Source organism: Ursus americanus, chromosome 4 (genome assembly GCF_024610735.1).
Source record: "Ursus americanus isolate L20-20 chromosome 4, mUrsAme1.1.p, whole genome shotgun sequence".
NCBI lineage: Eukaryota > Metazoa > Chordata > Mammalia > Carnivora > Ursidae > Ursus > Ursus americanus.
This window is the reverse complement of record NC_142130.1, coordinates 75401886-75419066: the sequence shown is the minus strand read 5'-3', so window position 1 is coordinate 75419066 and position 17181 is coordinate 75401886. Positions and strand designations below refer to the sequence as shown.

Sequence of the window (17181 nt, the reverse complement as noted above, 5' to 3'; positions counted from 1 at the left end):
CCCTGCATGGTGGAGCGTTCACTGTACCAGAGCTTGTGTTCCCATTCACCATCGATCCCAGTATCTTATATGGTTACAGACACAGGAGTTCCTTCCTTCTGGTTGGGAATCTTAACTAAAGAGTTTCCTGGAGGACATATGGGGTTAAGATGAATCTTTTACAGAGATTAAAATATCAACATCTTCACTGACAGAAGTTTTTAAAATTTGAATGAAATATGTTAGGGATTCCTACAATTGCATGAGAGAATGTATTACAAAGGAAACATATATCTTTATAACTTTTTAACAGTTGCTGATATAAAGGTATTATTTTGATTACTCCCGGATCAGAAATTTAAGCATTAGCAAAGATATTGTGTCTGTTCCATAGATGAGTAAAACATGGATTTGGCTTTAAATATGGTGGGGACAGACACATACAAAGGTAATGACAATGTAACATGATACATACAATGTGGTAGAAGAGAATCACTCGCTTTGGGCATGTCAGGGAAGGTGTTCTAGAAAACAGGGTGAGCTGAGTGGGTGAGAGCAATCCCACACAACTGTGTACTATCCATTGACATGTTTCCCCAGCCAGATTTTACTCTCTAGTTCACTGACCTCATATCCTATGAATCACAGTCCTTCCAGCAAGAGACAGGGACAAAGAACTAGATTTTTTAGTGTGTATCAAGCAAACAGTATATCCCACTGCTTTAGATACAGTATTTTTGATGAAGGTCAGGCACTTGCTTTCTTCAGAAATGAGTCAGGTAATCTCTGCAAATACTTTAATCTTTGGGCCTGCACTTATTAAATAGTCTCCATCGTGCTCTAGTAATTGAAAGAAAGTTATAGCCTTAATGAGAATGTGTCTAGACTGGCGCATGGTAACCGAAAGAAAACTTAGTGAGTTTAAAATGATGTGTTTGCTACAGTGGAAAGTAATTTAGGAGTCAATTTATTAAAAAGGCACTGTAGTCTCTCAAGATTATTTATGCAGATAGGGTACAAAATGCAATTCCCCAAAGATTCTAGTAAATCATGTGAGGCAGATTTCATCAGCCTTCCCTCTTTTAAATGAAACATTTTCATTCCCTGCCATTTATAGCATGCATAAGTAAAAAAGTACTTTAAATAACACTTTCATGTCTCTGATCAAAGTATGAAAGGAAACATTTTACACCAATGCAAGGATAAATGTTAAAGAAACTTAGGGTAATGATTTTTAAAACATTTCCTAGGAAAGCACACTACCTCGTTACTAACCCAATAAATGAACTGTGTGGTTGGTTTGCCTTGCCAAGCCATTAAAAACTAGAAGTCATCTGTGCTGTGCAGCTTCACAGAATTTAGGAAATACTAACGTCTTAAAAATAGAGTTGGTGATACATTCCCCTATCAGGCTGCTTATGGGGAGCTGCTGTTAATTTTTAAATTCAGTAGCTGTCCCGTGCAAGATACCTTCAGTTCCAATGTCAGAAGCCTCAAGTTGAGCCTCTCATTCTCAAATCCAAAATAAAAAAAAAAAAAATTACTTCAAGTTCTTCCATTTCAGAGGTGTTTTGAAACTGCTGGGGAGAGGGGGTAAGATATTGTTTATATAAGCCTTCCAAATAAACAGAGCATTAGTGACTTAATAGCCTCTATAGGCACCACCACCAATTTGTATCCACAATTTAACGCTGGGTCCTGGAAAACTGAAAATAGGACCTGTGTTTCATAGTAGTTTTAAAAATTGGTAGGCAAAAAGTATTCCTGTTCTTGTCCATACCTCCTGTCATTGTCCCCAGATTTTCAACTATGTGGGAAAAGCCTTAACACAGAACGATAACAAAGATAAGATACAGGAATTAGTAGAAAAAATTTAACTACTAACTTTAACTTTAAATGATTTATTTTTGTATTTGCTAACTGCACAAAGAAAGAAAGAAATACTATTGTCTATTATTTTAAGTTTTTAATTTGAAAGTTTAGCACCAAAGGAAATTTTTATCATAATCTTAGCTACTTTCCTAGGATGAGATAGGGCATGTTGTGGGCAAGATGGTAGAAAAAATTAATTTTACTTGGTTTAATTGACCAAGCAAAAAAGTTGATCATTTGCATGATAGACAAACTATAACTCTGATATTTTTCTTATTTTAAAATTAGAAATGAATTAACTAAAAATATGTAAGGAGAAAATAATTGTGGCAAAAGCATAGTAATTTTATAACTTTCTAAGATTCATATTTAGTAAATTTATCGTTTACCAGATTATGAAAAGCACAGTGGTTAGGAAATTCTGTCTGTGATGGGCAAGGGAGTGAAAGCAAGTGTACAACTGATTTGTAATCCAAGAGTGGGTTCAGCAACCCCAAACCTGGTTATAGTTAGAATCACCCAGTCTTTTACACAGACATTTGGATTCAGTGTGGTCAATGGTTTTGAAGTTGGATTTTTAGGATCAAACTAACAGCACCTGCAAGCCTGGAATGAATGTACAGAAATGCCAGTTCTGGAGTTGCACCTGAGACCTACTCATGGGCAAGTCTAGAGTAGGGTTGGCAAACTGTGTTTGAACGAGCCCTTCAGGTGATTCTGATGCTGAAGTTTGAGAACCGCAATCTAGGGTAGGCTTTCTTAACCGTCTTTTGCGTGTCATGGACTCTTTTGGCAGTCTGCTGAAACTTACTAACTTCTTCTTTGATTTATTTAAGTGTAAAAAATAAAATACACATAATCACAAAGGAAATTAACTTCCTTAAAAAATAACTATCAAAGGGCTGCTGGTGACCCAATTGGTTAAGCATTAGACACTAGTTCAGCTGAGGATCGTGAGATCAAGCCCTGCAAGGGACTCCCCACAGGAGCTATGCGCTAGGCATGGAGTCCACCTGAGATTCTCTCTCTCCCTCTGCCCACCCCCCAACTCAAGGGCATTTTCTCTTTCTCTTAAAAAAAATTAATAAAAATAAAAAAATAACTAGCAAAATATTTTAAATATGATATGGTATTATGTATTTATTTAGGCATTGGATAAGATATACTGGTGGTTCTAATGATTACTCTAAGATAAAAAATGAGCATAAATGATATTTTTAGATGTATGCACCAACTGCAATGTTTGTTTTGGTCACAAAATTATAGGTGTTGCTACCAATGTTGTGGTTAGTCACCTACATTTGTATAAGAAGGAAGGACTAAATTTCAATTACAGGTTAGTAAAAGTTAATATGTAATTATTTCTGATCTAATTACAAACCTCTTACTTATTATCATGGACAACAAGTAGCTTCACAGACCCCAGACCTTGGCTAGTGTGGGGCCTAAAGATCTTGGGTCTTTGCAGAGTCCCCCGCGATCTTGTTGTCTCAAAGGAACCCATGAAATTTTGTGTACTTGTTTCAGTAGAAACCAGAGAACTTATACAAACCATCTCTAAAGTCTGGCAGTTTGATTTCATCTGGTATCAAAAACAAAAGGGGACCATCTCTGACTTAATCCAGAGGACTCCTTCGTTTGTCTTTCTGACACCAGTCTATTTTAATTTCTCTAAAAAAACCTTTCTTGCCCAGTAGATCAAAACAAAAGTAGAGAGTTTAAAGAAACCTTTATAAGAAGGATATTGTGAAAAGGGGGGAAAAATCTGTTGCTTGGTTTTCACCAACCACAGCCTGGTATTATTGCTTTCTCTGAAAAATTCATTCCTGATTTCTCCCATTAAGTATTTGAAAACTAATTATTGGGAATTAAGGGATTCTTTTATATGAAATGTCGTATTTATACACACATACAATTCAGGGAGAATTCTCATTGTCTTTAATTCTTATTTTGACTTCTACTCTAATGGCTATTTTGTAACCCCAGAGAGATTTATATGGCAAGGAAATTGTTGAGACTATAATCATACATATAAAGGGTTAAGAAAATATCTCTTATGTTTGGCACAACTTGAGTCATCTACCAATAAATTTTTTACAACATATAGCTCTTTAGCCTATAAAAGTCCGGTACAGACTTTTTTTTTTTTTACTCAAAGACTTTTTTACTCACTTCATTACATACAAGCCAATATCCTTTATCATTTCCTTAGACGCTGGTTTTGTTTTGGGTTTTTTGTTTTGTTTTGTTTAAATTCAAGTTAATTAACACATAGTGCAGACAGCCACATGCAGAAGAATGAAACTGGACCACTTTCTCACACCATACATAAAAATACATTCAAAATGGATGAAAGACCTAAATGTGAGACAGGAATCCAACAGAATCCTAGAGGAGAACACAGGCAGCAACTTCTTCAACCTCGGCCAAAGCAACTTCTTGCAAGACGCGTCTCCAAAGGCAAGGGAAACAAAGGCAAAAATGAACTGTTGGGACTTCATCAAGATAAAATCTTTTGCACAGCAGAGGAAACAATAACAAAACTAAAAGGCAACCTACAGAATGGGAGAAGATATTTGCAAATGACATACCAGATAAAGGACTAGTATCCTTAGACACTGTTATTTGTGAGGAAGCTTCTATATTCTAAAACAGAAATAGTTGAGAACAGGAGAAAACTTTTGCCCTGTGAAATGAATAACAAAAGTTTTCATGTTCATTTTATTTCCCTTCTAAAAGTTATTTCCAGCTCCTCAACCTGGAAATAATGCTGTATATTCTATGAGACCAAGGGCCATTTTGAATAAAATCGATAAAATCTAATGGAATATACCCTCTGTCCCTTTCTTTAATTTTTCCTTCTTCCTCTTTCCCTTATTTTCATTCTTCCTTATTTTTTGCTTCCTTCCTCCTTTCCTATTCCCTTCCTTCTTTTCTCATTTCCTTCCATCTTCTTTTTTTCTTTATACCTTCACCTTTTCAAAAGAAGCTGAGGTGATTTATAACAAAGGCTATGTGCAGTAAGATTAATAGAATAGTAGCTGAAAATAAGGTCTGAAGAAATAAAGAGACAAATCTATAAAATATACAGGGACAGCACAATTACTAATATTTGTGTCTGAGATTCTGAAAACCTGTGCAAAAAGGAAAACTTTAAAAATTGTGTCACTTTAATTATGAGATAGGATAAATGCTACCAGTTCCACAGGGAAGACAGATTTCTCCTGACACTAAATTCTTCTTTTTTTTTTCAGATTTTATTTATTTATTTGAGAGAGAGAGATTGAGTGCATGAGAAAGGGGAGGGCAGAGTAAGAGGGAGAAGCAGACTCTCCGCTGAGCAGGGAGCCTGATGCAGGGCTCATTCCCAGGACCCTGGGATCATGACCCGAGCAGAAGGCAGACATTTAACCGACTAAGCCACCCAGGTGCCCCAATGACACTAAATTCTAAAGGAAATTCTCCATGCATGTCCTTATAAAGTAGTAATGCATTGAAAAAATATGTGCACCGGTGCATCCCATTGTTTATAGCAGCATTATCGACCACAGCCAGATTACGGAAAGAGCCCAAATGTCCATCAACTGATGAATGGATAAAGAAGAGGTTGCACATATATACAATGGACATTACCCAGCCATAAAAAAAATGAAGTCTTGCCATTTACAATGACGTGGAGGGAGCTAGAGAGTATTAATGCTGAGCAGAATAAGTCAATTAGAGAAAGTCAAATACCATATGATTTCACTCATCCGTGGAATTTAAGAAACAAAACAAATGAACATGGGCCAGGAGAAAGACAGGCAAACCAAGAAACAGACTCAACTATAGAGAACAAACTGATGGTTGCTGGGAGGGAGGTGGGCGGGGGAGATGGGTTAAATGGGGGAGAGGGAGTAAGGAGGCCACTTGTGATGAGCACTGGCTGTTGCATTTAAGTGCTGAATCACTAAATTCTACACCTGAAGCTAATATTACACTGTATGTTAACTAACTGGAATTTAAATAAAAACTTGGAAAAAAGAAATGTGTGCACTGAGAAAACCTCATAGTAAATGTAGAGGTGTATGTCGTATGCCTCCTACCCAAAAATAAATAAACTCCAATGGCAGCTAAGAAAACAAAGTTACAAATGAGTCAAGGAGATAGTACAAGGGATTAAGACCACATTCTCCAAGTTGTTCGCCAAAGGCTCCTGTCTCTGACAATCTCCCCTAAGTTTTATTTCTTTTAGCCACGTTTGAGGTAGGAAATGCCAGGAATTTGTTTTCTTCTTAATATCATTACATCTGTGGCATGTTACAGAACAGCTATGGACCGACTGACCCATCAGTTTCTCTCTTGTTCTTAATACAGTAGCTTGCATGAAGGAGGAAATTGATTAGGTGAAGTTTTTTCTATTGGCATTTTTTCCCCTTCTGTGTATCACAAAATCTTAGGAGTTGAGGTCAGAAAATCTAAAAATAATTCAGCTTACCTATTTGCTAACTATGGCAGTGTCAGGGCATGTCTAGGTGTGTTGTGATAAATGTGGTAAAGGAATAAGCAATTGGAGCTGAAACGTGTGCTGTTCAGTCATGCTGTTTATGGAACCAGCATGTCCCGACTCTGAGTAAGACGCTTTGCCATCCTTTGCCTCAAACCCCTTTCATTCACCATTCCCCTGCCTATTCAAACGCTCTCCCCACCTTCTTCCCGGCCAAATCAATCCCCTTCGTTCCCTCCTGAAAAAGAAGGTCCATCCTTCTATAAAACCCTTTTCAGACTAATCCCACCTGGCTCCATTCATGACTTAAGCCTTTTGGGGTGTGAAATGAGCGACAGTGCCTGGCTGCGGTGTTTGCAACATCTGTTATTATTCTGTTTAGCTTTAGTGTGTCCAACAGCTTAACACGTCCCTACCTAAGCTCCTGCTTCAGGGAGAAATTCTTATCACGGCAAATACAGTCTGAGGAGCAAGACAAAAGAGGAAACCCAAGCAGGCCTGAGAAGAGACGCAGAAGATTTAATACTGTACAAGACCCTCCAGAATCTCCTTCTTATGCTCCGTGGAATCCATCTCTGAGTGTATTTTCATATTCTGTATATGACCTTAAAAAATAATGATGGTGGGTTGCATTTATGCTTCTTTTCTCACATAGAATAAGGTTTTCCTGAAGCCAGGGGAGCCCTGTGAGGGTGCATAACCTGTAAGAATGGTAATGAAGGTTTAGAAATAGGTAATCAGGAGGCATTAACATGTCAACATGGTAATGCTATATGGGCATGTTTCTATGTGATACCAAATTTCTACCGATTCCAAACAGCTGTGCAAATGTGTGGTAGTTAGCTAAGTCTGCAGAGCTAAAATTTTCAGAATTTAAAAAATGCAAACTCCCAGCCATGATCTTGACAGAGTGCCTCTCTAAAAATTAAAAACCAGTTTTGTTGCAAGAAAAGGAAACTGAGGCAGGGAGTGACTCAGTGGCGTGCTTTAACTGCAGAACTTAATATAGTGTATTCTCTCTCAACAACTCAATTTTTCAGTTGTTCTGGGATTTGTTTTTCAAAAATAAATGGTGACAATAAAAGGTTGCTAACCTTTTGTGTTGCCAAGAACATCTTAAATATATTTTATTGTCTCCGTCATTTCTTAAAATAAGAAATAGTTTATTGCAAACTTTCTCTGCAGCTTATGTTCTGTTTACTGTGTCTACAAACTGGAATAAATTGTGTTCAGTCCGAAAAAAGGATGAGTTGAATTTGGCAGGATTTGAAATGCAAGTAGTCGGTCTCAAATTAAGTTCCAAATTCTAGCATCCAGCACTGACACCTGGAAATGTTTGTATGACCTGATGGCTCTAGACACCACTCTCGGGCTGCTGACATCAGTATGTACGACACAAAACTAATTACATGAATACTCTATGATTTTTTTCCAAAAGAACATTTCAATTATTCTGTTCTATGTTCTATATTCAAAAGAATATATCTGTAGTATTAACTGCAGTCTGTTTCCTCATGTGAGTTTGGGACTTACATGAGGAAATGTAAAGACAACCTCAGAATATAAACTTCATGTCTTTTTTTTCCATGTGCATGTATAATCTTAATTTTTTTTTCCCTCTGCCAGATAGTGAGAACATCACTATGGAACAACATTTGAGAATCCAAGGGTAGAAGTATTAGCATTTACTAAATATTCTTTATTCGTAAAGCTTTGCCTCTAGTCTTTTTTTTTTTCTCCTAGAATAGGCTTATGTTAAAAATTTACCTGCCAATCCCATCATAGTATGCCAGCGTAAGTGTGTAGTAAATACATACTAGATTTTAAAAACACATTTATAAATAACATTTCAATATTTTTTCAATTTAATTTTGTCCACATTTTGTTTTGAATTTCCAGAGACATTAATGCATCTTCTCAGGGTCTGTATTAAAAGAGCTAATCAGAGTGCCTGGCTGGCTCCGCTGATGGAACATGCAACTCTTAACGTCGGAGTCAAGAGTTAGGTGTAGATCTTACTTAATTTAAAAAAAAAAAAAAAACAAAGAGGGGAACCTGGGTGGCTCAGTCAATTAAGCCTCTGCCTTTGGCCAGGTCATGATCCCCAGGTCTTGGAATCAAGCCCAGCATCAGGCACCCTGCTCAGCGGGGAGTCTGCTTCTGCCTCTCCCTCTGCTCCTCCCCTCACTTGTGCGCATGCGTGCACTCTTGCTCTCTCAAATAAATAAAATCTTAAAAAAGAGAGAAAGAGAGATAGTCAAGGGATAGAGTAAAAAACAGGTAGAGATCATGGAAAAGTGTTAAATCCACATCCCTGAGATATATATATAAATATATTTTTTAAAGATTTTATTTATTTGAGAAAGTGTGCACAAGCTGTGGGGGGGGGAGGCAGGGGAGAAGGAGCAGGGGGAGAAGTAAAGCGGGGGGCAGAGGCAGAGGGAGAGAGAGAATCTCAAGCAGACTCCACACCGAGAGTTGAGTCCAACACCAGATCATGACCTGAGCGAAAACTAAGAGTCTGACGCTTCACCAACTGAGCCACCCAGGCGCCCCTCTGAGATACATTTTTAATGAATTACCCTTCAAGACGTCCCCCTATGCAGTTCTGAATCTTGTCAAATGACAAAACGGAAACAATTTAGTGTTGAGCTTGATGTCCTTTATTCAGGGGAAAACAATCTCCCCATCGGGGTGGTGCAGCGCCTCACAGGCCCTGGAGCAGCCTTTCTGAGTGATTTCGGGCAAGAGGGAGTTTTGCAGAATGGTAGAAGAGGCCACAGGACATGACTGGCTAGGAAGTCTGGAATTTCCGTGTAAGCTTAGCAGGTCCTATCTTCCGGGGTCAAGTAAGCTCGCTAAAGCTGAGTTGGAAGATCGTGATTGGTGTAGATGGAGATTCCTCACAGTGAGGCCCTTCCTGTGTGGGCTGACAGGTTTAGATTTGTGACGTGGGCCCGCCCACTGCGTGGCCTCACCCACTGCGTGGCCTCTGTTTTGTGGGGCCTGAAATACGAATTAACTTTATCAGTGTCTTAAAACAAATTGCCTACCAAGTAACTAGAGGTCATTTTGGAAGTCAAAAAGCAGACCTCTGAACGAGTGAAAAACAGATATTATATTTGGGGTTGACAGGGGTTCCCTGACTTGCCAGCAACAAAATCACCTGGAGGGTATGTTTAACAGACAGATGGCTGGACCCCGCCCCCAGAGTTTCTGAACTAGGGGGTCTGAAGTGGGGCTAAGGCAATTTGCATTTCTAACACCTTCTCTGGGGGCTCTGCTTGCCTGGAGAATACACTTCCGAAATCCTTGGTCATGAGACTCAGGAGCATAGAAAACTACCTAGAAGAATGTCCAACACATGTAAAAATTCAGAAGAATAATGATATTGATAATATTGTTGCAGGAATTTCCTGCGTTTAGTGCCCGCGGTTCTTGGTCACGCCGCTTGGAGAACGAAGAGGTAGACCAGACGAAGAGTGGTGGGCAGCAAAGCAGAGTCTATTGAGCAGGAATATTAAGTTTCTGGAGAGGGAGGGAGCCCCGGAGAGGGTTGCCCTCCGAGTTCCTAAGTTTACGGGATTTTATGAGCCGTTTTGCCTAACTAGCTCAAGCAATCAGGGTGTGCTGAGTCGTGCCAATCAAGGCTTTGGTCACATATCCTTCTACCTATTAGGTTAATGTCTATGTGCTGATGGACTTTCTTTTGCTGACATCTGGGGGCTTAGGTCTTAACTCCCCCTTGCCTATGATAGGGACAAATGCCTGAGGGTTAATTGTCTTATTTTAGGACGTTTTGTAGAAGTCACTTCTGCAAAGGCTGCAAAGCAGAATGTCAGTGTGGTCCTGTCTAAGCTGGAAAACAGGATGTCAGTGCTGTTTTATTTTAGCTGTACCAATTCCATATCTTCTTTTTGGGGACCCTGGCCCTGACCTGTCCAACTAAGTCCTAACAACATGACCAAAAGCAATAAAAGAAGAGATAGGTCTAAAAGGGAGAATGGAGAGTAACTAGGTCCCACCCTTGCAGCAAAGACGAGCACCAGTCAACCAATCATCATGATGTGTGTGGAGCCTGCAAGCAAAATCAGCACTAAAGCCTCATCAAAGTGGATAGGTGTGCCTTGATTGTCTTAAAAGCCAAGATTAGTGTGATGAAGCCTACCAAAAGCTGCACCAACGGTAAAATTCAAAGTCCTCTAAATCCGTTTTGATGCACATTCTCTCTTCCCTAAACGTACGAGTCCTTAAATATAACGTCCCTCTATTATAGTCCTTCCTGACCCAGAGCATTCCTGGCTTCTGTACCCTCTGCTGGCTTCTGAGATCTTTATGCCTATTTTGTTTTCTGAACTATAACAAATACATTTTATATAAATACTTAATAAGATGATGCTTCTGCTTACCTGGAGGGAATGCCTTAATCTGTAACAATAACAGTAACAGAACTCATTCTCCCTTTAGCAAACTCATTTCAGGTGTTATTAAATGAATAGTCATTGATTTGGGTGCTAGAGTTATTTTTATCTGTTTATAACGTTAAAGTGCAAGATGCTGAATTCTGGGACATTAAATATAGGCTCCATTTTCCAGTTCTCTGTTCAGTGGATGAAAGGTACCAGAGAAACACTTTCAGTTTTTTTGAGATATTGTCCCATTTGAAAGAGACAGGAAATACTCTCATCCTAGTTCTTTTCTTCTTATTGATCATAACAGCCATAAGTGTTCCTTGGAAATTCCCTATACACAGAAAAGGGTCAGTGTTGGCTACAGCATGGGGAAGACATTGGACCTTCTTTTGAAGAGGCAATGGGTGAATCTTTTGTGTTATTCCAAAAGGTAAAAACCGTATCATTAGAAGTTCGCAGCAACCGTGATGTTTCCAGCCTAAAAACATAGTTTTATACGAGGATTAAAATCTGAAATAAATGAAAGCAGGAAACAAGATTTGGAACTGAGAAGCTAAAAGTTTCCAGCTAAGGGGCACCTGGGTAGCACAGTCGTTAAGCGTCTGCCTTCGGCCTAGGGCGTGATCCCGGCGTTCCAAGATCGAGTCCCACATCAGGCTCCTCCGCTGGGAGCCTGCTTCTTCATCTCCCACTCCCCCTGCTTGTGTTCCCTCTCTCGCTGGCTGTCTCTATCTCTGTCGAATAAATAAATAAAATCTTTAAAAAAAAAAAGTTTCCAGCTAAGCCTAGGGAAGAGAGTCAGGATAACAGAAAGAAATGTTTAATTACATTCACAGTTGAGAGCGTGGGTGTAACATGTTTTCAGGGATAAGAAAGATTAGTAAGGTGATGTCTTACTAATGAAGAGTGTTTCTTTTTCTATCCCACCCTGACCCATGAGTTGACACTTGGAGGTCCAGGCTACATGTTCTCTTTTTAGAGTAATCACATCGCTTCTGGCTTTACATTAGGGCTTGTTAGACTTTGAATTGAATGAAATATCAAGAACAAAGAAACATTTGGAAAAGCAAACACGGAAGATGTTCTTTTACTAGGTTGTTCTTAAGCTACATGCATTTTTTAAAAGACGGATTACACTAGACAGGAAAAAAGTTTAATAAATTATGGTGCAGTGATTCTGTGAGGTTGTCATTAAAATTGATCATTGTGGAAATTATCGAATAACATACAAAAGTCAAATGAAAGAAATCAGATACCCAAGTAATATATGCACTGATTTTAACTTCGTTAAGTAGTATATGAACATGCAAACAACCAGAGGTATTACACAAAAATTAAAATTATATTTTATGTCATTATGGACATTTCTTCTACTGATTTATACCATCTTTTAGGCAGTAAAACTTTTGAAGTTTTATATTAAAATGTTAGTCTTTTTGTATGGGATCCCGTAATTTTTTTCCAATTTCCACAGCATTAAATAACTAGAAATTTAGGTTTTGGGTCTTTATTCGTGCTTTTGTTTTGTCTCCATGTGTCTTTCCCTAGGAGTGGAAACTCATCAACGCCAATCTTCTCTACTGGAAATGGACCATTTGTAAAATTAAACACAGACCCTAACGGCAGCTTAATACTAACACCAAGGTGAGTCCCCAAATCTGTTCTTGGACTAATTGTACATGGGCTGGAAAGAAGATAGATTTTGAAACGTGTCAGATTTTAATGCCACCATATACTAGCCATATAATCTTGAAAGTTATTTATGTTTTTTATTATTCAGATAATCGCAAATAGTACCTAATTGATTCTATCCGATAACATTGCCTAACCCTCATGTATATGGTAAGACAGTCAAATGAAATCTTGCATACAGAATTGTGCAGCAAAATGACAGAGATTCAATAAATTTCACTTCTATGTCCTTTCTAGCCTTACCTTCAGATTCATAAACAAGTAAACCCCCAGAGAATAGAATTGTGAGAGTTGGGATAAGTAAGTCCACTGTTTGCCTGAAGAGGGCGACACAAATTAGCTCTCAACAGAAGAGAAGAGAGAAGAGGGAAAGTCATGGTATTTAGCAAAGAGAACGTGAACATTAAGTGAAGGAGACCAGACTTACAGTTGTGCTTACATATTCTCTTTTGCTCTTTAAAATTAGGTTCATTTTTATAGCATTTGGTAATGTTTAAAAAGCAACATCCTTTCTGTATTCAAAGATCTGTTTAGCTTACATTATGTCATTTCTTCTGTTTGGGCGTTAATGATATTTTTGTTGAAACGGGCTTTTGAATTTTACAGTTCCATTATAAAGGCCAGCTTTGGGTTGGGGGGCGGGGGAGACAGTAACTTCAAGAAGAAGCCTTAACTACTGACAAAGATTTAAGATGTCATTGCTGGTGCATTAGCTTGCAGATTTTTGAATAACATACTTAATGGTGAAAAATGAAATTATGTAATTATTCAGCTATTCATGAAAAGTCATCATGTCTGTGAGCTCAACCAGTAAAACAAATTGATAAAAGAGTATTTTTAGTGCCAAGGGCTTTGCAATTGAATGTTTCATATGAATGTTTGCTGGGCCTTGACCGATGTTATTAGTCTCATAGAGGGTGAGGCAAAGCACTTTCAAGTGAGAAAGCAGATTTCTAGATTTCCTTCTAGAAGCATGTCTAAATTTACATCAGCATTATAAATCTTGAGCAGCTTGCACACTGAAAATTTCTTTTATTTGTATCTTGTAGACTTTTAAGAATAAGAAAAAGAAAGGAAACAAATTTTTTTAATTCATCTCAGTTATGTGCATGTTTCAGAGCAGAAGTCGGTTATTCCATGCTTATCAACAAAGTGCCAGCATCACTGATGTCCCTACCGTCTATGCTTATGTTACTCGAAGGAGGGCTATGACTTAGAGAGTAGTGCTGCCCCCGAAGGCCGAGGGAACAGAAGCATGGTGTCGAAAAGTGACTTGGACAAGTTTTCAAAGCTTGGGCAACCCCACATCCCTCTGCTTTTCCACTGTACTTACCATGCAATCTTCTAAATTCCCCAAGGCAACAGCTCACTTTAAATAGCAGTTCTGGAAGGAGGAAGAAGGAAAAAGCATAGCCTTTTCAACAACAACAAAAAAGGCCATGTCATTGGGCATATATTGGGAGAGAAATTAGTTCGTTTTGTCAGTACGACGGAAATGGACCCATCCGTTTATATCACAACAGTGCCCCGTGGGGCGGAGAGAGAGACACAGGATCATGGCATTGTCTTTCTTCATGTCCAGAAGGCTAAGTTAGCTCTGGTTCCAGGACCAAAGGCCAGGACCATAATTCTATTTCCTTCCACTCTCTCTAAATATACCTGGACAAAGTGTGATTCACTGCTCATTCTGACCCGAGACTAAGCAATTTCTTCCTCTACACTGAGACCCTGCATGTGTGTTTGCGCATGAAAAGTTTAACTAACTGAATGCATGGGGAATGAAGGGCAAAGTTCAGTTCCGTTTTCTGGTTAACTTAATAGTTACTTTTATTTTAAAAGTTTATTAAACTTCTCTGTGCTTGCTAAAAACAATCTCATCAGTTCTGTACATACCACAGAGTATTAGGCATCATTTAATATCTAAGAATGCTTAGCTGTTTTGAATATGGATTTTCACTGATGAGTACTGTAGCTGTAAAAAGAGCTTGGATGAACTTGAAAGTATGCTGGAAAGCATCTTAGAAACTACTTCTCTCCCAACTGTGAGTATAAACAGAAGGGCAGTTTATTAGGGCTTCTTCTTTAGGGAATTATGAACATATATTGATACACTCATATGTACATAGATACACATGCATGCACATTGCTTATTAATAAAACATAAGTATATTTTTTATATTTCAATTGAAATTACCTTCTAAAGGATATGTCAATTGGACAATATGAATGCATGTAATTTCAAATAAATTTATCCTGTAGGTTCCAGAAACACTGAATCGCTTTGCCTGTACTTGATCTCATATGGATTTGGGGTCTCGTTTTGTGTTTTTTGTTTTGGTTTTCCCTAAAATTTCAAACACCCAAATAATATGCACAACAGATGCAGTTAAATATATAAATAGAAATCATGACAATTGCATGTGTTGTGTTTGTTTCAATGTGACAAGTATTCCCTGTAGCTCCATCAGGAAAGAGTGTGGGCAAATACTTTAATTCCTTGTATTATACTGATCTCTAGTGGTCAGGAAGCATAACACACTTTTAAACTATTTTCCTTGGTTTAAATTTTTGTTTAAAATAGAATTCTCAGCTTTGAAAAAAATGCGATATCCAAATATTTAAACAAGTAGTGAGTTTTTAAATTATGTATGCCTACACTTTATGTTCTCCTGTTTATATGTTTGTTTCCCTTGAAAGCAGGGACTGTGGTTCATTAATTGTTGAATTTTCTGAGAGGAGTACACAGCTTCACACAGTGCAGGGCACTGAATAGTTGTCTGCTTAGCCATACTGAGACATATTCTGTATTATACAATGATGAAATCCAAGGTTGGTTCAAGCAATCTAATAACAACTATCATTTATTGAATTGTCATTGTGTATATGGCACAATAACTCCAGTGCAAATATTTCTTTTACTTCTCACAAAATTCCAGTAAAGTAAGTCCTATTGCCCCCATTTTATGGTCGACAAAACTGAATCTCAGGGACACTGAGCAACGTATGTAAATCACATGACATGTAAGTGGTAGAGTTAAGGGCTCAAACTCAGTTCTATTGAAGTTTAAATTCCTGCTGTGCCTGTCAGCCTCTCCACGTTTCATATATAATACTTACATTTAAAGGTTAATTCTACTAAAAAAAATAAGATATTGTACACTATGTTCTGTTTTAAAATGTCAGGTGCACAATTTCTGAAATATAATTGTTCTTCTATTACAGTAAACAGTGTTTCCAAGATTCACTGATCCTGTTACAGTGTAACCATAAGTGTAAGTCAACATTCTGTCATGTTTTCTTTCCTTCAAGCCTCCCCTTTAAAATTCTGAATAGAGTGGGCCTCGTGCCTGAAGTTGTTTTGTAGTGATCCACTCAGTTTTCATGATCAGAGGAAATCCACCAAAATAAAATAGATGCTCTTTCTTCAATTATTTTAATAGCATGTGGAAACAAACTGGTGGCCCGAGAAGTCAGCCCAAAGATCGTTGGAGGAAATAATGCCCAAGAAGGAGCCTGGCCCTGGGCGGTTGCTCTTTATTATAATGGCCAACTGCTCTGTGGTGCTTCTCTCGTCAGCAGTGACTGGCTGGTGTCTGCGGCACACTGCGTCTATGGGTGAGTGTGACGTCACAGTGTCCCCTCCCAAGGGAGAGGACTACAGCAGACACCGTGCATCCCGTTTCGTGCAGCCTCACAAAATCATCCCATCAGGGACATGATCCAGCTCTTAATGACATTATAGAGTCCCAGTCATTTTCCCATTAAAATCGTACATAAAAATGAGAAAGTTAAATGAAAAATCATTCTTCATCAGGTACTTGCATACTCTTGTGTTTCCCACATACATAAAAACTGAAATTCTTACCTACATGAGGTAAGCATTTTTCAAGGTGTAAAATTCGTATTTAATGTATAAGTTGCACTGGATATCATTCAATCAGGCCAATATTTCATGTCAGAAATCGTCTGTATCAAAAAAGCATGTTTAAATTGCCCTCAAGTACGGCACTGGAAGAGATAATGCTTAGTGAAATAAGTCAAGCAGAGAAAGACAACTATCATATGATTTCTCTCATCTATGGAACATAAGAACTAGAATGATCAGTAGGGGAAGAAAGGGAAAAAGAAAGGGGGGGTAATCAGAAGCGGGAATGAAACATGAGAGACTATGGACTATGAGAAACAAACTGAGGGCTACAGAGGGGAGGGGGTGGGGGAATGGGATAGACCGGTGATGGGTAGAAGGAGGGCACGTATTGCATGGTGCACTGGGTGTTATACACAACTAATGAATCATCGAGCCTTACATCGAAAACCGGGGATGTACTGTATGGTGACTAACATAATATAATAAAAAATCATTATTAAAAAAAATAATAATAAATAAATAAATAAATAAATAAATTGCCCTCAAGTAACAAACTGTGCTCTAAAAGCTCATGTGGAAGGACTTTGCTGTGAATTAGAATAAAAACATTTTCTTCTCCAGTCAGATCTATTTTGATGCTACCCATAACTAAAATTTAGAAGTATTATCAAACCGTATCTGACTGTTTTTTGCTTGCATCATATGACAAAATACATGTTGAATTCTAGGATCTATCTTCTCCCTGTAGAAGCAGACATACCCAAAGCAGTGCCACAGGGAAAATAGCGTGGGCGAGGGACAGGAGAAAATAAATATTCTTGAGCCCAGGAACATGTTGATTTTCTGCTTTTGCCTGAAAGAAGGCACCTTTC

General features: G+C 38.2%; 1 protein-coding gene across 1 annotated transcript in view; it reads left to right on the top strand.

Annotated features, from left to right (window-relative positions):
• TMPRSS15 (transmembrane serine protease 15) overlaps positions 1-17181 on the top strand; it is a 111803-nt gene that overhangs the window by 77459 nt on the left and 17163 nt on the right. Inside the window, exons 20-22 of the mRNA XM_045785712.2 lie at positions 12298-12393; positions 15664-15713; positions 15882-16056. Of these exons, the coding sequence (XP_045641668.2) occupies positions 12298-12393; positions 15664-15713; positions 15882-16056 (321 nt within the window). The remainder of the gene's footprint in view (positions 1-12297; positions 12394-15663; positions 15714-15881; positions 16057-17181) is intronic.